General features: G+C 50.4%; 1 protein-coding gene across 1 annotated transcript; it reads right to left on the reverse strand.

The window, feature by feature from the left end:
- Positions 1–912: 912 nt before the first annotated feature.
- On the reverse strand, positions 913–18,705 carry PPP2R2D (protein phosphatase 2 regulatory subunit Bdelta). The gene is made up of 9 exons (XM_007452003.1): positions 18,618–18,705; positions 18,365–18,462; positions 14,385–14,550; positions 13,862–13,974; positions 10,841–11,018; positions 9,066–9,230; positions 6,409–6,578; positions 6,244–6,335; positions 913–1,192 (listed from the first exon to the last, which is right to left on the reverse strand). Exons 1-9 carry the CDS (start codon positions 18,703–18,705, stop codon positions 913–915), a joined length of 1,350 nt encoding a protein of 449 aa, XP_007452065.1.
- Between the last annotated feature and the right edge of the window lie 6,359 nt (positions 18,706–25,064).

Consider the following 25,064-nt stretch of genomic DNA (forward strand, 5'->3'; position numbering starts at 1 on the left):
TTTTTAAAAGTATGTTACCCTTCCCACAAAGTACTGTTAAAAAGGTTTAAAAAGCACATAAGTTTTCAACTGCAGTGAATTTGAAGCACACTTTAAACCACGTGTTACTTTTTCAGCAGCGATTCTGTTATTACTCCTTGGGATTTTCTTTCTCAGAGGCAGCTGCAGTGAAGGCTCTTTCCAGACCTTACCTGGTGTGTCAGATGTACCATTTCTACAGAAACAAAAAAGTTATGGAAGTTTGTGGATACATACGTTCAGAGTTTGCAGTACTGCACACGCTCCACCATTCTGTTAACGAAGGACAAAAGATTTTTAAAGTTGAATTCTGCGTAATTTCATTATATGCAATTAAACCAAATAAAAAGACGATACTGATTTTGGACTTAAAAACTTTTTAGAGTGTGTTGCTTTTATTAGGCAGTTATACCAGAGGCGCGATGGGAGTAAAGCGGCCTGAGCCCGCTCGGCCGAATCTCCGCGCCAGCTGAGGCCCCGCCTGGGCTGAGAGAGGCCGAGGGAAGGCGGGCAGCAGCCGCGCACGTGGAGGCCCCAGGATGGCGGCGGCGGCGGCGGAGAGCTGGACAGCAGACACTGAACCCGACAGCTTTCCTCTTGGATGTTAACGTTTGGTCTGTAAATTGGAAGGAAGGCTCAGACTTCAATAAATACGTTCATTTTAGCAACGGCCTCTTCTGAGTCCTGTCCATCACTCTGCTTCGAGCGGGCTTCTCACCTGAGCAGCGACACCCAGGGCTCACCTTGCTGAAGCAGAAGCCCGAGGGCACCAGCCCGTGCAGTCTGGGCGGAGGCAGGAGGGCGTCCCTGCTCTTCACGGAGAGGATGTCGCCTGTCCTCTGGCACCGAACGAGCGGGCGCGATTCTGCATGAGACGCAGGTCCCGCTGCCTCCTTAGTTGGCCTTGTCCTGGAATATGTACAGGTTATTGGTGGCAGCCACGGCAATGATGTTCTCCGCTGGGTGCCAGGCTGTGTGCAGAATCTTTTTGCTGAAGTCCAGGCTGTCCACGCTCACCTCGTCCTTCTTTCTCTTCCCACCTGCACACACTCTGCGGGGCTTCAAGCTGGCGCGAGGCTTGCTGTTCTCCCTGGAAGCTTGCAGCGTGACATCCCTCCGTGTGGTCCTATCGAACATTCTGAAGAGGTTGTTGTAGGACCCCGTCACGACTGCACTGCCCAGAACAAGGAGAGGAAGACTCCTAAGTGCCGCCCCCAAGCCCCCGCCCGGCCCGGCCCAGGACGCATGGATAGGGCTGCTTACCTCTCCTACCCCCAATTCTACACAGCAGGGTCATTTTTACAAATAAATGAAAACTCATAAAGGTCAGGAGAGAGATGCAGTGAGAATTTCTTCCTAAACTTCGTATACACAATCCTATCAGTAAAAATAAATACAACGGAAAAAAGTAATGGATTTACACTTTTAATTACATTAATGTGTTTTCAAACAAGGTAAAAACCCCAACACAGTCACTGCCCCAGGCTCGGGTAACGGTCTGACCTCCTGCACTCTGTCCCGATTCGGCAGGGCTCCACACGTGCTCGAGAGACATTCATGAGATCTGTTACCATCTTTGCTCACAACTGACCAGACAAGGTTTTAAAGTTCATTTTCATCTTAAAAGCGTTTTTCTCGTGAAGGAACAGGTATACAGTTAGTTAGGAGGGGCCTCAGACACAGGGTCAGCGTGCAAGACAGCTGGGCCTTCTTTCCCGACACTCCAGATGCTGCAGCGGCGCCCGCGGTCTTTTCCCTTCCGGGCTGGTTCTGACGCCTTTCCGCGTCTCTACTGAAGCGCACAGCACCGTGACGCGCTTCTATCACACTGGTGAAAACTTCGGATCTCTCTACACAGCTAAGAGGAGAGTGACTGGTTGCCGGCAAATGCTTCCACGTGCGTCCAGCCCCTGCCTCAGCGGGCCCGTCGGGCGCGGTAAGACCAGACTGTCCTGCGGCCTCCTCCTTGGCACCCTGGGCTCCCGGGCCATCCCCGCATCGTCAGGGGCGGATCTTGAGGCCCCGCGAGGCGCGTGCTGCCTCATTCACATGGCGCAGGGCTGACCCCGACTGTGCAAATCCTTCGGCGTCTGATTAGCCTCATCTAAAACCTCGCACCACAAAAAAAGATAAGCTCTCCTGGCTTATCTCACCTGTACTGTTGAAGCCTGGAATGCACACACCTCAGGGATGGAGGGGCCCGTGTGGCGGTGGACGCAGCAGGGCCATGCAGTGGGGCCCAGGAGGGCCGCCAGCAACTGGCACTTGCCCACATTAATTTCCACATAAAACACGATGTTCACAAAAGGATAAGGAACAAACGTGCTGATCTGAAGCTTACATTTGTGTTATTAAACTTAACAGCACGGACTTCCCTGGTGGCATAGTGGTTGGGAGTCCACCTGGGCACGGGTTCAAGCCCTGGTCCAGGAAGATCCCACGTGCCGTGGAGCAACTAAGCCCGTGCACCACAACTACTGAAGCTCGCGCTCTAGAGCCCGCAAGCCTGTGCCTCAGAGCCCATGTGCCACAACTACTGAAGCCCGCGTGCCTAGAGCCCGTGCTCTGCAACAAGAGAAGCCACCGCACTGCAGGGAAGAGTAGCCCCTGCTCGCTGCAACTAGAAAGCCCGCGTGCAGCGACAAAGACCCAACACAGCCAAAAATAAATAAAAACAAACAAACAAACAAACAAACTTAACTGCAGCGATTATTCAGAACAGAGACCAGTGAAAGAATTTTTTCGGGAAGGAGTATTTTATTATCAGTGTTGATTAGATGTGCTGGTGCGTGACAGAAATAAAAGCAGACCAACCTTCATGCTGTTTATTACGATTATTACTATTATCCAGTAGTCCTGACGGCACCTGCATGGGCGTGGACGTCCCCCCGGCCTGCTGCTCCACACGGCGGGAATGAGAGCCTTCCCCAGCACCTGGCCAGGTGGTGCCCAGGTGGGAACACCGCCAAACACAGGAGTAAGTGGACCTGCAACTTAATGGTGATGTCTGTATTTGCTACAAACCTGGAGCACGACGAAGTGGGGCAAAACTTAACTTCTGGGCAGCGCCGTCCCAGGCGGAGTGACTGGGATGGTGGCAAAAACCTGGCTCTGCCCCCGCCCCCAACTCCACACAAGCTTCCAGGCAGGAAGGCAGGGCATGTTGGCAGGAGTGAGGGAACAGGTAGGCGCCACCAGAAAGCTTCAGGATGTGCCGGGGATGGGTAATTTAAACGTCTTTTGCAATATCTCGGATCTACCGCGAAGCATAAAGAACCATGCAGGGAACATTCCTATACATGGTTGTCCTTTGAACAGTTTACACGGTCTTAAAAACAAAACCGTCTTGCATGCTCTAGACATCAGATGAGTCACTTGTGTGATCGCGTCCAGGTCTGTGCAGCTGCAACCCTGGCTTTCACTGCGTCTGGTCCACACCATGAACAGAGGATGATTCCTCGGCTGCCTGCCCAGGGAGGAACCCCGGCATGGCTCAGCTGCCTCCAGGGCACGTCTTGGAATGTGTTTTCTTGTCTGTATATTCGAGAGGTTCCCAGCCCACCCGGCCACTGCCAGAGAGCCTCAGAAGAAGGGCAGTGGCAGTGGTCATGCCCACTGGCCTCTACCTCCACCCCAACATTTCCATCACTCTGATGGATGTGAAGGGACATCCCTGTTGCTTTGATCTGCTGATTACTAATGAGCATGAGTGTTTTTATTCACTCCCCCCCCATTTCTGTTAATTCCCATTCATGAGTTGTCAGGACTTTCTCACTGACTTACGATTCTTCACATATTCTGGATATTTATCTCTGTTAATTTTACGTGCTTTTGTGGGTTTTATTTCCACTGTTTTATTATGATGTAAAGAAGCTTGAAGTCTTAATGCAGTTGGATCTCTTTGTCTGGGTTTGGGGCCTTGTTTAAGGCACATTCCTGCGTGATCATTTATCTCTGGACACAATTTTGGGAAGCGAGTCAGAAGGGATCACGACACGCCGCATCAGAGTGCCTTCCGGCTTCTACTGCCGGGCCGAGAGGTCTGCTCGCGGTCTGAACACCCTTTCTCCGAAGGTAATGGGTCTTTTCTGCCCTGCCTGCTTTTAAGATCTTTTCTTTGCTTCTGGTGCCCTGTAACTTCACTATGGTCTGGAAGTGGATTTCTGTGCTTCTTGAGTCCGTGCACTCAGTCAGTCTTGCATCAGGCACAGAAAGTTCCAGGCCACTAACACCTCCACTCCTACTTCTCAAGCCCCCACTCTGGACACTTCTCTCCACTCAGGTCACGCTGGACCTTATCTGACCCTCTGTGTTTTCCAAGCTTCCATGTTTTTTCCGTCGCTTTGGCTCTCTGAGCTGCATCCTGGATAATCTCTCCTGATCTTTCTTCTTAAAATATTTCTCATCTTCAGTTCACTAATTCAAGATCTTTTCAGCTTCACGGGCTCTGCTAAATTCACACAGTGATTTTTCAACTACTAAGTTTTCATTTCTAGAAGTCCTGCGTGATGCTTTTCCAAATGTCCTGGGTGGTTTTTAATGGCCTTGTGGTTCCATGTTCAGGTTCTGGTTCCGTCCTTTAACCTGTGAGTATTTCCACATTCTCATTTTATATTCTGTGGCATATGATTTCAGTACCTGATTTCTCAGAGGTCACAGTTCTGTGGTTGTTTCTGCTGGCTTGCTCACACTGGCTTTCCTCCATGTGTTCGGTGCTTTTCACCTGTGAGCTCCTGTTTAAGTGATTTTAATCTGGGGAAATCCTGAGCCCTGGAGCACTGGGAAAGACAAATCCGCCACGGGTGCCAGGCACCCCTACGTGTTTTCAGTGGGTTTGCCAAGAATGCGTTTCTTCAGCGCTCTCTACCTGGGCCACATCTCAGGGCTGCAGCCTTGTTTACCACTCTCAGCTTGACCCCCAAGCTGAGTGTGTGCTGGTGTGAGGCCAACCCCGCTACATGAGCGGCCTCTGCCTGGGCCCCTTGTGTCATCCCCCCAAAGCACTCTGACCAAGCTCATGCTGCTCTGCTATGCTGTGAGGAGTGAAGTCCTCTCCTCTGACCCAGGGGCCCCGTGTCTGCAGCAGAAGACACTAACAGGTGGCACGTCAGCCTGTGAACAGTGCAGATGCCCGGGGCTGCCTGTCTGCTGGGACTTACCCTCAGTGAGCTTCTCCAGGTCAGTACAAATACAAACACACGTCCCTGGGGGGGAGGGAGGCTTATGGTCACAAAGGTCAGGGCACTTCATCCACTCCAATCCAAGGTCTCAGACAGATACATTTCCCTTGGGACGCATCTGAACGTAGATGGATGCCTTTTCCATAACCCCGAGGGTCCCAGTTTCAACTGCCAACCCTGTGTGGGTCCAGGGCCACAGCTCTTGTACCCTCCTGGGCTGCAGGTTCCTGGTTCCAGCTGGTGCCCTGAGGCCAGCGAGGGCTCCCTTCTAGTCTCTGCTTCCTCTTCACTCCTGGCCTTACTGGTTGTGAGCTCAACTATACCCACGAAGAGATCTGTGGTGTGACATCTGATGTTTCTAGGTGTTTGTGCCAAAGGCTTTCTCAGAATGTCCGTCGGTCCCTCTCCGAAAGTGGTGAAGGTCCTCTGCTCACTGACACCCTTGACAAGCAGCACACGGCACAGAATCCATCACAGACGATGCAAGCTCATCTCCTTCCATCACGTGAGGTGTGACATTTCGTAGAATATGAAACAGGCCTCTTGGCAGCACTAGTGCTGCTGTCACCTCTAAGACACGCACAGAAAGGTGGCGGAGGCCTCAAACCGCCTCATCACGAGGTAGACCATGGAGTCACACCAGCCACCCCCACTCTGTCCAAGCACAGCAGCGACTCTGAGGTCTCGTCCTCCACTTGTCCCCAAAGGCAAACTGGAACGTGGCCATCCCACACACGCCACAGTAACTAACCTCCCCACCGCCTTCCTTTCACTCATCTTGGAAATAACAACAAAAAAAGAAATTATCATCCACTAAGTGTTTTAAAAACAGCCAACATGAACCTCGTACTACGCTTGCTGTTTAAATACAAGGTGGAATCATAAGCAAGGTGAGAAGTGTGCCCAGACATCCCATGTTTCCACCTTGCTAGGGCCACCTCACAGATGGCCTGGAAAACCAAGCCCATCGGGACTCCTCCTGGCAGCCCGGCCCGCCTCTGAGGACATCAGCGTGCTTCGGGCCTGGTCACGACGCAAGTCTCACCTGTCGGAGCCGTTCCAGCAGCACTCAAACTTGTCAAAGATGCAGTCATTTTCGTACAGGGAACATAGCTTGCTTCGAAGGTACTCGTGGACCTTAATGAAAGTACAGGAAGGTCAGAGGGACGGTCGTGTGCAAGGCGTGGCAGGGTCCACGCCGCGGCCTCACCTGGTGGGTCTCGACAGGCCGGCTCTCCATGTTGAGGTCCCACACCTTCACTGACAGGTAGTCTCGGGTCATCATGTACCGACCGCTGTGGCTGAATTTCACGTCGGACACAGAAGAGATTATTTCTGAGAAGAAGGACCTCCTGCTGGGGTCTTCCGGCTCTTCAAAGCCTGGGAAAGACAATGTTTTCAGCTTCTGTTTACAAACCAGAGAACAAATCATTTTAAAGTCCAAGCGAGACTCGGGCCCTCCCCCGACACCGCTGCGGCCTCCCGTCTTCATGAAGCATAGGCCCCAGGCTCACCCAGGCCCTGGCTTGCAACCCAGAAAGAACGCTGCTCGGGCACTCTGAGGGCATCCTGGTGAGGCCTCTGCATTAACCTGACGCTTCCCTGCAGATCCTCGGAACGCCAGTCCCTAGCAAACCACGTCCCATCCTGTCCCTGGCACAGAAAGACACAAAGGGCGCTACAGGAGATGCCAACACGGTGCCCCGAGCGCCCTGGGGCCGACGAGCCTGCGAGTGCACTGCAGGGCCCGGCCCTTAGCCGCGAACGCCTGCGTCAGATTTTAACACCAGAACAGTCCCATCTGCCAAAGCCTGTCAGGAAAGGGGTTTTCCTTCACTATTCAATAGTCGAGACTTATGCTAACAAAACCAAACTACTAGTTTCAGAAAGATTCTACAGGCTACCATGGCAGACCTTTTTTTTCCCTGACACTTTTGCTTTCTCAGCAGTAACTCGAGTGCCCCCTCACTCACCCCCTGCCCAGGCGCCAGACCCGAGCCCCCAGTGCACCGTCGAGCTGGTGGCTTGGGGAACTTTGGGTGAGGATTTCTGTACTTTTCATTTGCAGCGGCTTATGATTTTCTTTTTTTGTTTGTTTTTTTCTTTTTTTTTGCGGTACGCGGGCCTCTCACTCTTGTGGCCCCTCCCATTGCGGAGCACAGGCTCCGGACGCGCAGCTCTCGGCGGCCATGGCTCACGGGCCCAGCCGCTCCGCGGCACGTGGGATCTTCCCAGACCGGGGCACGAACTCGCGTCTCCTGCATCGGCAGGCGGGCTCTCCAACCACTGCGCCACCAGGGAAGCCCTGATTTTCTTTTTTTTAATGTAGGAACCTATGTTTGTTGAGTCTGCATTTGAAGTTGATTATGAGAAAGCTGGCGGCAATACTCTGAGCATTTACTCAAATAAATAACTTTGCTGACAAGTAAAACTACTCCTGGAATCTAAGATTGTTATGCACGAGTGTTCTCTTGAAATCATAGGCCAAACATTAGAAAGGACTCATTTTTCATTGCAGGAATTCTACTAAAGTACGAAGTTCTTTTAAAACGCACTATAGGGGCTTCCCTGGTGGCGCAGTGGTTGAGAATCCGCCTGCCAATGCAGGGGCCACGGGTTTGAGCCCTGGTCCAGGAAGATCCCACATGCCGCGGAGCAACTAGGCCTGTGCGCCACAACTGCTGAGCCTGTGCTCTAGAGCCCACGTGCTGCAACGACTGAAGTCTGCGGGCCTAGAGCCCGTGCTCTGCAACAGGAGAAGCCACCGCCGTGAGAGGCCTGCACCCACAACGGAGAGTGGCCCCTGCTCGCCGCAACTAAAGAAGGCCTGCAAGCAGCAACGAAGACCCAACACAACCAAAAAAAAAATAATTAAAATAAATAAATTTATTTTAAAAACTCCAAAAAACAAAAAAACACACTATAGTGGACTTCCCTGGCGGGCCAGTGGTTAAGACTCTGTGCTTCCACTGCAAGGGGCACGGGTTCGATCCTGGACTGGGGAAGATCCCACGTACCACGTGTGGCCAAAAAAACCCACAAACCCCCAAAACCAAAAAATAAAACCGAAAGAAAACCCCCCTCCCCCTATACTTTAGCCTCAGAGACAGAATGAGGCAAAAAGGCTCCTAAGAACCAGTCATCAAGGACACTTCCCATCAGGCTCTGTTGGAGCTGCCCCACTTTACGACAGGAGACACTCTGGACAGACTGACCGATACACTGACTTAGCCACAGGACCAAGTGTCCAGAACACGAAAACCCATGGCACTCCAGGCTGGGATGGCGTCACTGCTCAGTACTTGGGAATGTGTTGGCAAAGTTCTCAGGACACACTCTATATGTCTTGTGACACAGACTTCTGGTTTTCTACAAAGTAGGGCCTGTTGGTTATGGCTAAAAATAAAAACAAAACCAAAGCTCTCCTCACCTAGAAGGACTTCAAGACTCAGTGGATTAAAGACTAGACTTTCACCTGAGGGAACTGGCTTCAAGTTCAGCGGAGCTCTCTGGGAACAGAGCCCATTCCGAGAGCCGAGAAAGGTCATAGGTGGACTGCGTCTCCAGCCTCAGCAGAGGTCCTAGTGCACAGAGGTGGAGGCGACAAGGGGCTCTCACTGGGCCCACCCAGGGAGGCGGACGCCGCATGGAAGCGCTGGCAGGAGTGACCTGCGGGCTCCACCGCAGCGCCACAAAAGCAGGGCCTCTCACTCCGCACCCCGCCAGCAGTGCTGCGAGGACCAAGGCCGGCCTATGCTCGCGCAGGCATATGCGTAACAAAAAGCACCTCTAAGTCTTCGGAGGTGGCTCAGCGCCCAGACAACACGGGCTCTAGACGGGACGTTTATATACACGCTCGGCACTTACACTTGGAGTGTCGGTCGCACAGGGCGGAGGAGCGCATGTCGCACAATCTGATGGTCCCCTTGCTGCTGCTATAGACGAGCACGTTACACTGGTGCGGGTGGAACTCGGCCGCTGTGATCACCTCCGTCAGCTCTTCCATGTTGGCAGGCTTGATGTCCACGATGTCTGAAGCGCACAGTTAAGGCAGGGCGCTCGCAGGCATGAGATAACCCATGTGACGAGGTTTAAGAGATTAGGTGTGCAGGAGGCGATTACACGTACTGTATGCCGGACGGAGCACACCAGTAAGAGGATCTACGTTAATACACTAATCAGACTCCAGTAACGTGCCCGACAGGGGCCACAGCCACACAGATACGAGGGCTGCTTTCATCTCGCTGCTACTGCTAGCATTCTAGGAAGGGACTTTCAAAGCAACATAACACACATTAAAAGATACGGAAGCAAGCAAGTGCCCATTTGCACAAAAGTCCCGTAGTAACATCCACAAAAATGACACAGACACAAGAGTACTGCCAGGTTCCAAAAGATTCTGCTTTGCTAAGTATCTGACACCAAGAGCTTGCTCTAAGTAGCCAGAACAACGTCACATGGTAGGTTGCCAAATACAGAAATCACTCAACTGGAGAAACAAGGAAGTGTACAGTTTGGCTTTGGGCCAAGATAGGATAGCAGGAACAGACCACAACTAAGGAAGCTAAAAAACTTGGTGACACTACAGCTCAAGTCTCCAGACAGCAGACACCGTGGGCAGGGACCCTGGAGGGACTGGAGCCCTACAGTGCCCAGCACGCCGTCGTGGCTGTCTCCAGGCCACCGTGCAGAGCGGGGAGCAGGCTGAGCCCGCTGACTGCCTGGCGTCCGGGGAAGCACACGGGGCACGCAGGGCCGAGTGCCGGAGAAGAGCGGCCAGCAGGCTCTGGAGGGCCGGTCGGCAAAGGCCCGTGAGGACACTGCCCAGCTGGGGAAGGAGCCACACCCAGAGATGAGAGAACGGCACCCCAGCTCATGCGAGAGCTCGCCAAAGAGCAAAGCTGGGCTGAAAGTGAAGTGGGAGGGGAGGAGCCACGAGGGCACCAACTGGCCCCTGTGAGTGGATCCAAGGTGTTTTTAAAGTGCTAACAGATAGGGGCCGCCCTGGTGGCGCAGTGGTTAAGAATCCGCCTGCCAACGCAGGGGACGTCCCACAGGTTTGAGCCCTGGTCCAGGAAGATCCCACACGCCGCCGTGCAACTAAGCCCGTGCGCCATGACTACTGAGTCTGCGCTCCAGAGCCCACGAGCCACAGCTACTGAAGCCCGCGTGCCTTGAGCCTGTGCTCCGCAACGAGAAGGCACCGCACCGCAACGAAGAGTAGCCCCCGCTTGCCGCAACTAGAGAAAGCCCCTGTGCAGCAACGGAGACCCAATGCAGCCAAAAATAAAAAAAAAAAAAAACCAAAAAAACATTATATAATGTATATATATAAAAGTGCTAACAGATAGCAGAAAGCACATGCCTGTTTCTATGCTGTATGATCTCAGTTGCAATGAAGGGCATTTGAAGCATGACGGTGGGACAAAATCTTTAAGAAAACCATGAAAGATACGACTGCATAAATGAACCCTTCAGGAATTAGAGTCCTCACAAATCACTGAGAGAAAATGTGAGCTTCTGACAGGAGAAAAAAAATGACAAAGGACAGCCTCTGAGACAAAGGGGTATAATGAAGATGAGATGACCTATCCAAGAACAATCCTATAAAAATGCTGTGATATCCACCTGATGAAGGATACTAAAACTTCTGTCTGTGATTTCTAAATGCCATAGATTAATTCTCAGGTCATCTGCAGAAAGATATGTTTCATGATCACTATTTACTGAAATGGAATTTATATGATATGTGTGAGCATTTGCAAAAATTCGTCGTGGACTTGCTTCTACCATAAGGTCCATGGGCTTCAATATTGGGACCTAAAAATGGAAGGAAATAGGAATTCAAAACAAAGATCCCAGCAGCATAAGATCAGAACACTTACAGTAGGTAACAAAAAGGAACAAATCTGTATGCACAGTTAAGTAACAGCATGTACAGACAATACCCCAAATAAGCAATAGCTTCTGGCTGCTCGGTAAGCAGATGGCCCCTGACACTGACGCCTGATGTGGGGCCTGAGTCGAGCCCCGCTTCCTCCTCTGGCCTCGCAGCCGCGGCCCCCAGAGTGAGAGCAGGCGCATCTCCTCGTCCCCCCACGCCCCCCGCGCCCTGCAACAGGGCTGGGCGGGTGGGGTGCAGGGACTGGGCGGGGGGAGCATGCCTCTCCTGACCTGGTGCCCGCGACACGGCACGTCCAGCCTGCAGACGGCACGGAGCTGCTCACTTAGGTGGCAGAGGCATGTTGGGTACGTACGTTACACTTCAATAAAAGGTTTCTTTAAAAAGGCACAGAAACCCCGACTGTGATGAGTGCTGTGGCCAGGAAGGCTCCCAGGGAAGGGGACGTCCACACAGAAAGGGTTAGGGAGGAGAGGTCGGCCGGGCGAAGGACGAGAGGGAGGAGCCGGCACAAGGGTGGCCAAAGCTAAAGGCACAGTCGTGGGTGACAGTGTCACACGTGTGGAACAAAGGCGAAAGGCCCAGCATCACTGACATCTAGCGGGAAGGAAAACAGAAGCTTTAAAATCAAAATAGAAAACTAAAGTGTGCTATTTTTTAAATTAAAAACCCAAGGAGTGTACCTAGAAAGGGCAGGAGAGAATCTCCTAATTGAGTTTTCTCCAGCCAAAATGCTGTAAAAATGAACTTGGGGAAACATGTGTAAAAATACTCCCCTCATTTTAAACCAGCCAAGTGCTGAGCACACGCTTCCCTCCTCTTGTGCAGGAGCTGTTGGTTCCACGAGGGACAGGACAGATCTGTCATGCCCGCTAACAAGTCTCTAATTAATCAAAACGCGAAACAACTGTAATATGGGTAAGAGAAAGAGCCCCTTTCCGGCACCAAAATAATTTAAGAGGAGAGCAAAATTTCTGTTCCCCTTTCAAACTTTTGTTTTCCTCTTAAAGTTCAAAGGAGTCTATGAACTCACAAAGGTAAATCCACACACAGAGTGAGCTGGCCTGCGACCTCTCCCCCGCTGCACCCCCCACCCTGCAACTGTGATGACCTCACACCTGTCACATGCTTCACCACAGCCCCGGACGAGACCAGCTTGGTTAGGCGAACTGTAGAACAGCAGCCTTGACCAGAGTGAAGACTGGGCCTCAGAAGCCCTTACAGACTTCCCACAGCCGGGACGGACGTGAGCATCACGGTGGAGAAGCAGGCCTGGCTGGGAGGCAGGGGGCTCCCTAGAGAGGGTGCAGGGGAGAGGCGGCCGAGACAGGGGATTCAGGTGCACCCACAGGGCACCCCAGGCCTCATCCTTCCAGCGCACTTACAGCTTCCAAGGAGCAGTTTACATGGTGGTAACTGTAAAACTAGTGTTACTGTCACCAACAGTGATTTACCTACAAACTGTCACTAATTCACGGGTGGGAAAGCAGCAGCATGGCACAGAGAAACCACCATTTGGATCAGAACATCTTGGTTCAAAGTAGGGTTTCGATTTGAGCAAATTACACAGCTTTCTTGGCCTCAACTCCCTGGAAACAGGGCGATACCACTGACCTACAAGTTCCCACCCCGCCCTTCTCCTTGGCAGTGCTTACCTGTTACACCCACTGTGCTCCTGTCGGGAGCACCCCTGCACGCTGGGCTGCGTGCCCCAGCACCTGCGTGTGCACGGCCAGCAGAGCACGGGGAAAGAGACCGAAACCCACCACACGCACCCTGGCTGGGGCCCTGTGGGGCGTGGGATGGGGAGCCTCCCGCAATTCCGTGCCCTTCTCTGTAGCTCCTCAGCTACTAATACAATGTGTCCACCCACTAGATCTTCACCTGACAGATCGCACTTCCACAAAGGTTTTAAACCTCTCTGAAAAACCAACCAACTGGCCAACAGCTTTCTAAAGAACCAGGCGGTCGGTTTGGGGAGCGCCTCTGAGTCACCGCTGGTCTCCGCTGCGGCCCGGCCCATCGGCAGCACCCTGGGGTCTTAATCAGGGCGCATCTGGGCAGGATTCAAGCTCGTTTAACCCCCTTCTCATACTCCATTTAATTAAAGGCACCACCCCAGGACACTAGATTTTAAGTTGTACTCAATTTCATAGATGTTAAAATGTGAAAAAAATCGAGGTATCAGAATTGATAAAACACAGTCATTTCATACTGTACCTGGGGGCACCAAAGAGGGAGTGAAGAATTTATTTAAAAAAAAACAAAAAGAAGAAATAATGCTGCTCATGGATCGATGGGCAAAGAACTCTGGTCAGAATCTGCCTTAGCTATAACTCAGGAAATCCCATGAAGGCCGTCCTGCTGGTCCACAGGTCCCTCAACCTGCAACCCACGCTGCTTCCTCCGGGGGCGTGTGCTGAGTTCCATCCGCTCCAACCCCACCAATGTGCTACTCTGAACCTTCAGAGTGAAAGGCAGTGGATGTATTCAGAAAGATTTGTTATGGAATTAAACCAGAGTCTTTTCTTTAGTAGTAGTATATTTTCTGAAGATGAGTGACTTTTTCGTTTTTGTGAGAATATAAGGACTCCCATTTTAACAAGTATACATAAAAATGATTACAAATAACTTTCAAGATCAAGAAGACAGATCCCACAGTATTTCTATGTAACAGTATTCTCTAAACAGCTGACTTAAGCATCATTACTGATTAATTTATGACAAGTATCGGCTAGTTGAAAGAAAATGTGATGTATACCCGTAGTGCCGTGATTCTAAATGGATCTCGAAGTCGTCCATCTTCATCTTTTAAGTTATAGCCTTCTGCTCTTTTATCCCGTTCACTTATTTTCCATAATTTAACAGTTTTATCTGAAAATAAAAACCTCATATATTCTCCATATTAAAAGAAAAACCATGTATCATGCACCACTATTAGCTGAGTATCATACAAGAAAACTCGGCGGCTCTATGCTGGTTTAGAAGCTATAGGAGTATTTGAACATTAGTACTTCCAGCTGTATATGAACATTTTGTTTCCTACAATAAGCAAAGATGTAGAAACGTCTGCAGAGTTGAGAAATGTAATACTGCGAGTGTGTGTTTGTGTACTTTGAGTTTTCAACCTGAGTTTTCTTCCTGCCTACCTAATGCTTTACCGCCCCCCCCGAAGTTTAAAGCAGAGATAACCTCCAGAAGGGCTAAAATCAAAAAGAATCTACGCGCAGAAAATTAAAAACCCAGCTTAACTCAAAGGGCCGCATAAGGAGAAAAGCTCTTACCGTTTGTGGAGAGCAGAAAACGAGCAGCACCCTGTTGTGGTAGCCACCTAATCTTATTAATTTTTTCTTCAATTTCTAGACTCTTCAAATAGTCAAACTCTGGTTCGTGACTTTGAAAGGTACTGTAAACGTTATATTCCCCCCTGGAATGAGGGCGGCTTTTATTCTGCAAGGAAACAGGAAGCCGTTTTAATGAACAAAGCACAGTGCAGAGAAACGTTCAGTTCTCCCAATTTGAATATCAAATGACCACACACATTTTTAAAAGTTAATATAAATCCTGGGTCAAACAAATGTCAAACAGATGACGCTCAGAATTACTTTACTTGGAAGAAACAGATAAGAGAGCCGACTCCGCAGCTTCCTCTTGCACTGCTGGGCATCTGCTCTAGGGCAGGGTGTGGAGTCGAGCTTCCTTGCCAGTACGCTGGCTCTGGCCGCCTCTGTGCTACCGGGGCAGCTCTGAGAGAGGCTGAAGGGCCCACAGAGGCGGCAGCGGTTGCCATCTGGCCCCGTGGAGAGTCGGCTGGGCCGGCCCAAGCCCTCCAGGGCTGAGCCATGGGGACGCCCACTTCCCTGTCACCTGGGACAGCCAGCCAGCACCCAGCTGCACCGCCAGGGAAGGGGACTGCCCATCGGCAGAGTCACAAATGAGCAGTTACGGCAAAAGGAGCCACCGAGGGCAAATCCTGCAGCACGTGTAAGAGAAGCAAGCTGCGCAAACACACCCACAGTAAGATCCCTCTCACGCAAAATTTTAACACACACAAAACAATTCTACACATTGCAGTAAAAACAAAAGAACAAGCTATGGCCAACTCGGAGGAGGTAGAGGGATCATAAAACAGGACGTGGAAGTAACAGGGCAAGAATGGGGGAGGGGCACGGCGTGCTTCATCTACATGCCCAGGGTTTCCTTTTCTCAAGGAATGAAAGCCTGAGTGGTGGGTTCCTAAGTGTATTTATATTAATCCCCGAAACCTTCTGCAGGTCCAAAATGACATTTTCTATGAAATAGTAAATATTTCACAATTAAAACTCAAGGAGACCAGTATTTTAATTCTCGTTCTATAACCAGTATCTAAAATCTTACATTTTTAACACATTAGTGTGTGTGTCAAATAAACTGAACTAAACAAATAACCTTCATGTCTAGATAGATACCCCTTTACGTTTCTGAAGCAAGATCATGTATTATGAGAAAAAGCCCCCCAAACCACCTCCATCTCTCTACCGCGCTGCCCTGGTAAGTAAGTGCTGCGCGTCCCTTGCGATCAAGCGTTCCTCAGCAGGACCGTGGAAATCCCTACCCCGTGTCCCACGGGTGTGCTGGATTAGAGGCTTATGCTATTCACACTACTCTCCTGCTTCGTGGCCCTCACGCTCTCTATGAAAAAGCCTAATACACCAATGGGTACTTCTAACTCTCAAGTGAACAAACCGAGATTGAAATATTTAAAAGGGAAAATCTGTGGAATCGGTCAGTCCCATGCTTCAGACACGAGTCTCCGAAGAAAAGCGCCCATCACAGCGCTGCCCATCCTTCCCGGGCCACTCTCTCCGGGAACAGCGCCCTGCCTCTAACGCTGCCACTAAGTGCCCTGATCTCTGCCCTCAACTCCTGAAACCCAAGGCCCCTGCTAACACCCCGGCCTTGTCCTCCACCGGAGACCTTGCGTCAGCGCCTGAGGGCCTGTCCAGGGAGAGGGAGAGACTCTGAGGAAGGCTGGCAGGGCACAGCGACTGGACTCTTGGCAGGAGAGTGGGGCGGGAGCTGCCGAGACTGCTGGTCCAGCTGCGGGGAGCATGGGGACGATGAGGAGGTGGGCCTCGCTTTGTCTGGGGACATGCTGATTCCCAGTTACAGTTCTGATGTTACTGGATGGACCATGTAGAGGGAAGGCATTCTGCAGAGGGGTGGGAGCCGCGGAGCCACATCCACAGACTGCTCGCCCCAGATTGACACGCTAGGGTCCCTTGGACAGAGGGCTCCACCACTAACATGGAAAAAAAGCTCGAAAATCACGCTGCCACCTAGTTTCTGATGGCTCCCTCTTGACTGAATGTCCTGCACCTTCCCCAGCCAAGCAGGGTGCTGCTCTATCCTCCAGGAACCCTCTACGCTTCACTGATTCTAAAACACATATTCTGACACCTCTGAAAGCTTACTGCAGTTTCTAATTAAGAGCTGCTGCAGCTTAACAGGCAGCACCTCATCCCAGTGGTGCTGCAACATCATCAACTGTCTCTGATGATGGATAAAGACACTGGAAACACTCAAGTCCACAGTGAGGATTATACAGCAACCACTAAAATATCTGAAAGGCAGATGGGATACAAAACCTCTTTTTATATTAACCAAAATATGAAGAAAAAGATGGGGAAAAAAGTTGCCCAGGATTTATGAAGTTACAGTTGGTCGGGCTTATCAAATTTAAACAACTTTAGGGACCTGCTACTGTACAAAACTGTAGCAACATTGACTTAATACATCTTCACTGAACACAATATGACAGCTTCTCAAAACTACAATACTTAACCCATTTTATAGCAAGATGCTTGAGTTTTATAATCTTTCATATTTGAAGCTAGCATATTTCTAGGTTTAAACAATGACCTCCCCAAACAAGAAAAAACTTCATTTTCTTATAAGGACATCATTCAAATGGCAGACTTTACGGAGCTAAAAGTGAACTCTTAAATTTAAGATAGCTATGGCTAAGTAATCTGTTAAATAATCCTTCTGCTAAAAGTATTATTCAAACACCGCCACCGACTTTTACTTGTTGAAAAGTTCTTTGTAAGTAGCACTGTGATGATCCGCCTCCAAGATTATAATTATAATCTAATTATAAACTTATCAAATTGTGAAGATTTAGAAAGATTCATAACAATATATATGATATTCACCAAAGAATTCTCACCATCCCGAACCAGAAAACATACAATTAAAAAATTTTTAATCAACATTGGAGCTGTAACAGGCATATTTTAACCAGGAGATGTTGGGGGCCCAGGGCTTGCCCCCTACAGACGCCACCAATAGTCCCTCTGCAGTGCAGGGCTGGCACTCCCTGCCACAAGGAAGGGAGCAAGGGCCCACACGCCTTGACACCAGAGTTGTTTTACCACAAGAAGTTAGAGGGCAGAATTTGGAGATGAAAAGCAACTGCACGCTGACCAGCTAGGAAGCAGGCAGGAGGGGCGCTCTGTCGGGAAAAGGCAAGGTGGGCACCTCACGGAACCCCCGGGCCTGGCTGTGCTGAGGCTCCCGCCTGGGGCACCCGCACAGCAGAGCCTCATCCTGCCTTACTGGGCACTTGGCGAGGCCTGCTCGCCAGAAACGAGAGACGACAGGGGCTGGCAAGGCCTGGCGATAGCTCCCATTCTCCTCTTACGTGTAACTGACAAAGTAGCGCTCCTCTCCCCTTTTCCCCCAGACGGGAAGGACCTAATAGCCAGTGTTCGTGACTAAGGCTCATCTGTGGCTCCTCCAAGGCCCGCGTTCTGAGGTCCCGGCCCTGGAGGGTGCAGCCAGTGCTGCGGGGCACTCAGAGTGCCTGCACCAGCCAGCAGACCCCGGGGCTGGAGGCCAGCACCTCCATGGCCGGTGAAGGGGTTTCACTCGCTCCGGGATGAGAGCAGACAGATCCAGAACCCCACCAGCCTACACCCTTCACTTGGTCCGGCCCGCCACCTGTGGTGACAACCTGGGGCGGGGAAAGGACTCTCCGCCCGCCCTACAGATGAGGGCACTGGGGGCTTAACTGGGACTTGGGGGGCTGTACGTCCGTGAGTGGAAACACAGGTCTTCTCGTTCGCCCCGAGATAATTTCTGAAAGAAGATGCTAAATGGTGAATGTGATATAGTGGAATCAAATGAAATTAGACACTGGGAAAATAACTGTGCTCCCTTCCTTACAAGTGATGTGAGAAGTGCTGGATGATCCCACTTGGTTCATGGACTGTACATTACTGACCTCTTGTTCCCGCTGGAAAATAACCACTCTGCCGCCCTTGTCTCCTGTTGCAAGAAGGTCTCCAGAGTGACTAAACTCCACAGTTGAGATGACATCAGCTGTCAAACAACAGAAGCAATTTACCAGTTTATGATTCTGAAAGGGGTTGTAATAAATATTAAAAAAATCAATAAAAAGGATCAAAAGAAAGGTACACACATATAAAATTTCCTCCAAGGATAAAGCAAAATTTTCGTGGGAAACTTATAATTACCAAGCAGCCACTTCTTGGTTCTGGCGCCCAGAGCCCATGTGGATTTATGGGTCACTGATCCAAGGCCTGGTCCCTGGCACACCAGCATTTATCTAGACTGGGTTTCTTGATATAAGATATAGGGTAGAAATTTAGGAAATTAATTTTGAGAAAAACAAAAACAGATAAAAGTTGGCTCTAGAAGACTGCTGCCTAACTTTATAATGCAGGCCTGAATTACCTTTAAAAATAAACCTGATTCTTACATTACATTAACACAGTGACTGCTTGGCTTCTGTACAAAATAACATTACAGACAGTACCTAGCTTACTGTCTGGGTAGAGTCACTGCCATTGATAACGAGGACATCGTTACCTAGTGAGGCACTGCTGGTCAGACACCGAGATTTCTACACCATCAACACCAAGATCTGCACAACAGCTCACAAGGGGTAAAGGCCACAAGGTACAAAAACGAAGTCAAGCCTAGAAAGGTCTCAGGTGTCCTAAGGTTAATACTTCAGGTAGAGGAAACGGATCTGGATTTATGACACAGACTACTGAATCAGAAAGAATATCCCAGGCTGGGCTTTAGGGGAAAACCACTTTCTCCATAGTTCAGATTTGCTGAGCACTAAGAATCAGACAAAGGTACGGGCCTGGTCTCCCAAGGGGCTGCTGTGAGCTTGTTTTCTGACTACAACTGGACGCTTCACCTTAGCTGCCGCAGAAAATCTGCTCTCTGGCTGCTCCGAGGAAGGGATGGACCACTACCGCCCCGTCCCTGCTGCCGGGTCCCTGGCTCAAGGGGCATATCCTTCCTACCAGAAACTGAGAGTGACCTCTCTGGGGTGCCAGGGCCCCAGCATCATCGAGGTCGTTAAGTGTTTACACACAAATAGCACTAAACAGCTGTTATAAACGACCTACCTACTAATGAGAAATGGACCGCAAAGTTGAAACTACTTGAAGAATGCTCCCGAAAAGTGGTCATAATATACTGCAATTCTTAAAGGTCTGCACATACATTTATTTGTTAATATATGATATTCTTCCTGCAAAATAAGTTCTTACTGCATTGGTATGGTTTATTGACATTTAAGAGCACGCCGGATTCTACCGCCTGGGATTCCTTTTTTTTTTTTTTCCCCTTAAATCTTCAGTAAGCCTCGGGGAAAGGATTAGGCTTCTTGTTAGAAGTGTCACTTTTTAAATTAAATTACCTGAAATAACCTAATTTGCTTAAATGAAACTAAAATATTCTGTATTGGACTAAAAGGAACTAAAAATTTATGTCATTTATACCCAGGGGGTGCACAATATAATTAATGGTATTCTAGCTCTGTCAGTGATTTTCTTTCATTCATTCATTCATTTATGGCTGCGTTAGGTCTTCGTTGCTGCGCACGGGCTTTCTCCAGCTGCGGTGAGCAGGGGCTACTCCGTTGCGCGGGCTTCTCATTGCGGTGGTTTCTCTTGCTGCAGAGCATGGGCTCCAGGCACGTAGGCTTCAGTAGTTGTGGCTCATGGGCTCTAGAGCTCAGGCTCAGTAGTTGTGGCGCACGGGCTTAGTTGCTCCGTGGCATGTGGGATCTTCCCGGACCAGGGCTCAAACCTGTGTCCCCTGCATTGGCAGGAGGATTCTTAACTACGGCGTCACCAGGAAGTCCCTGTCAGTGATTTTCAAACTTCATTAAAATGGAGTGAATCTTTTAAGAAAAACTGCATGACTGCCAGTGGTAAGAAATTATTTTCATTAGGCTATGTAAATAAGTACGAACCTAAAATTAGAAATACCCTCTGCAGAATTTAGAAGAGCTCTAAAATCAAAATAAACAGACAAACTAAATACTAAAATTGCACAGCCAATAAAATTTAAATCACCAGCATGAATTTGATGGGTATTACTGATGCCACAGCGTAAACGTGGTCCTGACTGAGGGCACCCAGTTGGGCATTTCAAAAGCACCACGGGCTGCGCAGTGACTCAATTCTGCCACTTGTTCTGCCCCAGTGCCCCACGGCTCCTCGCGTGGCAAGAGTGCAGTGCCTTCGCGATGGCACAAAGAGCGGCGATGTCGCCCTTTGCTGCAGGGTGGCCGCCTGGAGGATGCGAAAACCATGGCGAAGGCCCAGCAGCCCCTGAGGAGCACCTGAGACTTGCAGTCAAGTGTGGGGGCAGGGCACAGGGGCCCCCCACCCCAAGGCATCAGGAGGAGACGGGAAAGGCGTCCTCTGCCAGGCCGCCAGTGTGAGTGGGCTTCCCTAAGCGCCGTGGACGATGGTGGGGGAGTCTAAGTGTGCATCCACGGCCTGGGGCAGGCTCCCTGCCAGATGCTGGGCACCGAGATGGCAGGAAGTCTGTCTGCTCTGCTGAACTGCTGGGTCCCCAAGCCGGGCCCCGTCCGGTCAGGCAGGAGCACACAGCTACTCCCACTTCTGGTTTCCCAAACGCTGGCTGCCAGGAGTGGATCGTTTCCACAAGGGCTCCTCTCCAAAACACCAAGGCCCGAGAGAAAAGGCCTCGAGATTCAATCACCTGAGGTCCTTAAAGAAATGACCAACCACAGGAGAGCCCTCCAGCTGAAAAGCCCACCTGCTCACAGACCTGCTGCTCTGCTCCACAGTGGCTCCACTTAAACAAGAACCAAGAGCTCGGGGTCCAAAGACCTGAGAGAGAAAACGTCACAACGAAGATGGCACGCGGAGGGAAGAGGGACAGCGCACCAGCAAAAGACCAAAGAAACGACGGCTCCCGCTGGCGGGGAGCGAGTCCCTAAGGAGAGCGACGCCGTCAGAAAGGGGGCCTGGCGCTGGCAGAGGGGCCAGGTGCTCCTCGAGGAGCGCACTCGCCTGGACTAACCCAGGGGGCCTCACCACCGCCTACGGGGCAGGCGCTGGGCACGTTATCTGCATCCCACAGTGCAGGGTGCCAGCACATCCAGCGGCGTCCTTAGAAGACAGGAGCATGCCAGGAGAGAGGAAAAACAAGGAAGTGCTCCTGGAGATTCAAAGGGTAATAATAATAATTTAAAAACTCAAGACCTCTTCCAAAGGGAAAAACAAAAAGACAAAGAAGCAGACAATAGGAAAGAAAAGATAATGAGAGGATAGGTTTAGATGGCCCATCACCCAGTTACCAAGTTCCAGAAAGATGACAGAAAAAAGGAAGGGAAAAATCATCAGAGGAGTAAGACAAGCATTCCCTTAAACAGCAGCAAGTACATTCCCAGGCCGACAGGGCACAAGGCGGGCCCGGCACAGTGAATGAACAGACTCGGCCCAAGGCCCATCTCTCTGAAATGTAAAACACCAAGGATAAAAGGGAGATTCCAAAATTCTCCAGAGGAAACAAACAGGTCACACACAAGAGGAATCAGATGGCATCCCACAGGAGGCAGGAGAATGGTGAACAGAAGACCATCTACCCTCAAATTCTGAGAAGAAAAAATTTTCAACCTACAATTCTAAACCTAGCCAAATTTTCAAACAAGTTTGAGGGAGGAGTAGAGGTGTTTTCAAACATGCAAAGAGCAAAAACAACGAAATCCCTTTATCAGGAAACCACTGGAAGATGCAATGTGGCAAAATGAGAATAAACCAAGAGGAAGGAAGACGGGGATCTGACATCTCAGCAATGGTGAAGAGGGTCCCAAGACCTGGAGCCACGCGGCCAGCAGGCCTGGAGAGGGCAGTCCAGCCTGAAGGAGACTGCGGCCAGGAGAGGTCATCTGGGGAAAGGAAGGAAGGGCTCGGGATTACCTGCTGGGTTTGGGTAAAGTCACTGCTAGGTATCTGACAGATTTGCTGAGTGACTGTTTTTTTTTTTTTTCGGTACGCGGGCCTCTCACTGCCGTGGCCCCTCCCCCCCGCGGAGCACAGGCTCCGGACGCGCAGGCCCAGCCGCTCCGCGGCGTGTGGGATCTTCCCGGACTGGGGCACGAACCCGCGCTCCCTGCATCGGCAGGCGGACTCTCAACCACTGCGCCACCAGGGAAGCCCTGAGTGACTGTTTTTTAAAAAAGCACTAAAGACAGAGAACTAAGCATGTGAAAAAATTAAGCAATCATTAGCTCTAGACAAAATGAAAAGTTGTATGAAAACGAAAATGTACACTTTAGTTCTGTGATGAACAAGATTTACAAAGTCAGCACAATACTGATGTAACCAAGACTTGCAAGAGAATTCTCTTAAAGCCTTTCTTTAGGGGAGGAGGGGAGTATGTGTGGGTGGAAGGTGATGTTAGCAAAAAAGCTAATAAATCATCAGTTACCATTAACAGGAAGTCAGTACTTACTGTTCAAACTCACAGATCAAAAGCTAGCAGGGTCTGACATTTCGCAGAGGCTGCTAAGGATGCTGGCAGGGGGCAGTTGGTAAGGAAAGAGGCACTGGATGTCAGATACCATTACTGCGACACAACGAGGCAGGGACAAGAAGCGGGGAGGGGGCGGACTCGAAGGGGAAATGTGGTCACTGGGGTTTTTAAAGGACAGAGGATATAAAGTCATGTCCGCGTGCCACAGGCATGATGTGGCAGTGGAGGCAGAAGCGAGAACAGGGTTACAGGACGAGCAGGCAGGGACAGAGACGCAGAGCGCGAGCGGGGTTGGGGGGGTGGGGGTGGGGCTGCCAGAAGGAAGGAGCGGGGACACCTGCATCTGGGGAGGAGGTCACGGTGCACACGGCACACGTGTGGAAGGCTGTGAACCTGAGCTTGGGACAATGAGAGCGCGTCCGACTATCTCTTTTTTCTATGAGGTATGAGAGGAGATGCACCTGCTAAGAGTCAGAGGGAGAGGTACAGGCAATCTGGAAGAACATATGAAGGAGGTCTTCTCAGAAAGTCAGGAGCAACCGCACTAGGGAAACGCAGGTCTGTCTCATAGCATCAATGCCCATGTGAGATTTGAGGGCAGTTTTCTAAATCCAGCAAACGTCCTGAATGACTACTATAAGCCGGTGCTGCACAGGCACTGGGGACACAACGAACAAGGCCAAGTCTCTGCCCTCCTGGGATGGACACTTCTGTGAATGAATAATAACCAGCACAGCTCCCGCAGCCACATGTTTCCACCCTGCCCGGTGACTCGGGTGTAGGCTGAGAGTAGGCAGATGCTCGGTTCAACTAGGTTTGGGGTTTTGCCAGGAGTATGAACCCAGGGGCTGAGAGAGGCAAGAAGGTTAAGAGCGAGCCAGAAGCAACACAGCGTTAGACCCCGGAACCCGGCTGAGGGGAGGGAGCAGAGCAGGGAGAAGGGTGAGGGACAGGGACAGATAGTACTGAGGAAGGTGCGGTGGGGGCAGGAGCCCAGCTGAGCTGGAAGCATGGGAGGGAGGCAGAAACCCCAGGGAGAAGCACCTTAAACTAAGATTTCAGAGGTGGTACAGCTGGTGACGACCAGGACGCACAGGGTTATGGACTAGCTCAGATGGGGCAGCACCGAGAAGATCTAGAACCATGCCACTGGATCCTGGAGCGCAGAACCACGGACAGATCACTTACACAGATACAAAGCCACAGAAATGAAGGAAGACAGGCAGCTGTGGCGGCAGATTCTGGGGGGGGGGTAGTATACAGGTGTTTGTTATATTATTCTTGTACTTTTCCAAGTTTTTAAGCTTTTCAAAACAAAAACATACAGATGTGAGTATTTCATTTCCTTTACTTTCATCAGTCTCACTGCCACTGTCTTATGTCCAAAGTGACCATAATCTCTGGCTGAATTATTGTGACAGCCTCCTAAGCGCCCCCCCCGCCCCCCACCTTGCCCCTTCAAGTCCGATCTCCATAAGGCAGATGGAGGGATGTGTTTAAAGGAATAAGTCACATTAGGGGTAGTATGGTGTTTGTTATATTATTCTTGTACTTTTCCAAGTTTTTAAGCTTTTCAAAACAAAAACATACAGATGTGAGTATTTCATTTCCTTTACTTTCATCAGTCTCACTGCCACTGTCTTATGTCCAAAGTGACCATAATCTCTGGCTGAATTATTGTGACAGCCTCCTAAGCGCCCCCCCCGCCCCCCACCTTGCCCCTTCAAGTCCGATCTCCATAAGGCAGATGGAGGGATGTGTTTAAAGGAATAAGTCACATTACCACCCTGCTTAAAACCCTAGCAATACTCAACTTTCACAATCAAAATGAACCCACAACAACAATCAGACACAGGAGATGCAGTTTCCAGCAGTTTGTTTCATTTTCTCCCTCCCCTTCTCCTCTAGTTCAAGATGTGCAGGGCTACTTAAACACCACCTCCCAGCCTGTGATCACAGTGTGTTCCTGATAAGGAACACAGCTCTGCTGACCTACACAGCCATCAGCAGGATTAATGTCTGCATGTCCCTCATGAGACCACAACCCCCCTTCCTCACTACTAGGAACTGCATTAGGATCAGTCCCAGGAAGTGGTCACTATTAAAATCAGTCATCTACTCCCCACTAAGGTATCATCAACACTAATCCT

This window comes from Lipotes vexillifer, unplaced genomic scaffold (assembly GCF_000442215.2).
Source record: "Lipotes vexillifer unplaced genomic scaffold, Lipotes_vexillifer_v1.1 scaffold1117, whole genome shotgun sequence".
Taxonomy (NCBI): Eukaryota; Metazoa; Chordata; class Mammalia; order Artiodactyla; family Lipotidae; genus Lipotes; species Lipotes vexillifer.

What these genes read in the sequence shown, in the direction of transcription:
- PPP2R2D (XM_007452003.1), bottom strand. Translation starts at nt 18,705, where the DNA reads ATGCTGGTGTGCCAGGGACCAGGCCTTGGATCAGTGACCCATAAATCC. An exon ending in TTTTCTGCTCTCCACAAACG is followed by an intron (nt 13,975 to 14,384) that starts GTAAGAGCTTTT and finishes TTTTATTTTCAG; the next exon opens with ATAAAACTGTTAAATTATGG. An exon ending in GTGCGACCGACACTCCAAGT is followed by an intron (nt 6,579 to 9,065) that starts GTAAGTGCCGAG and finishes TGTCTTTCCCAG; the next exon opens with GCTTTGAAGAGCCGGAAGAC.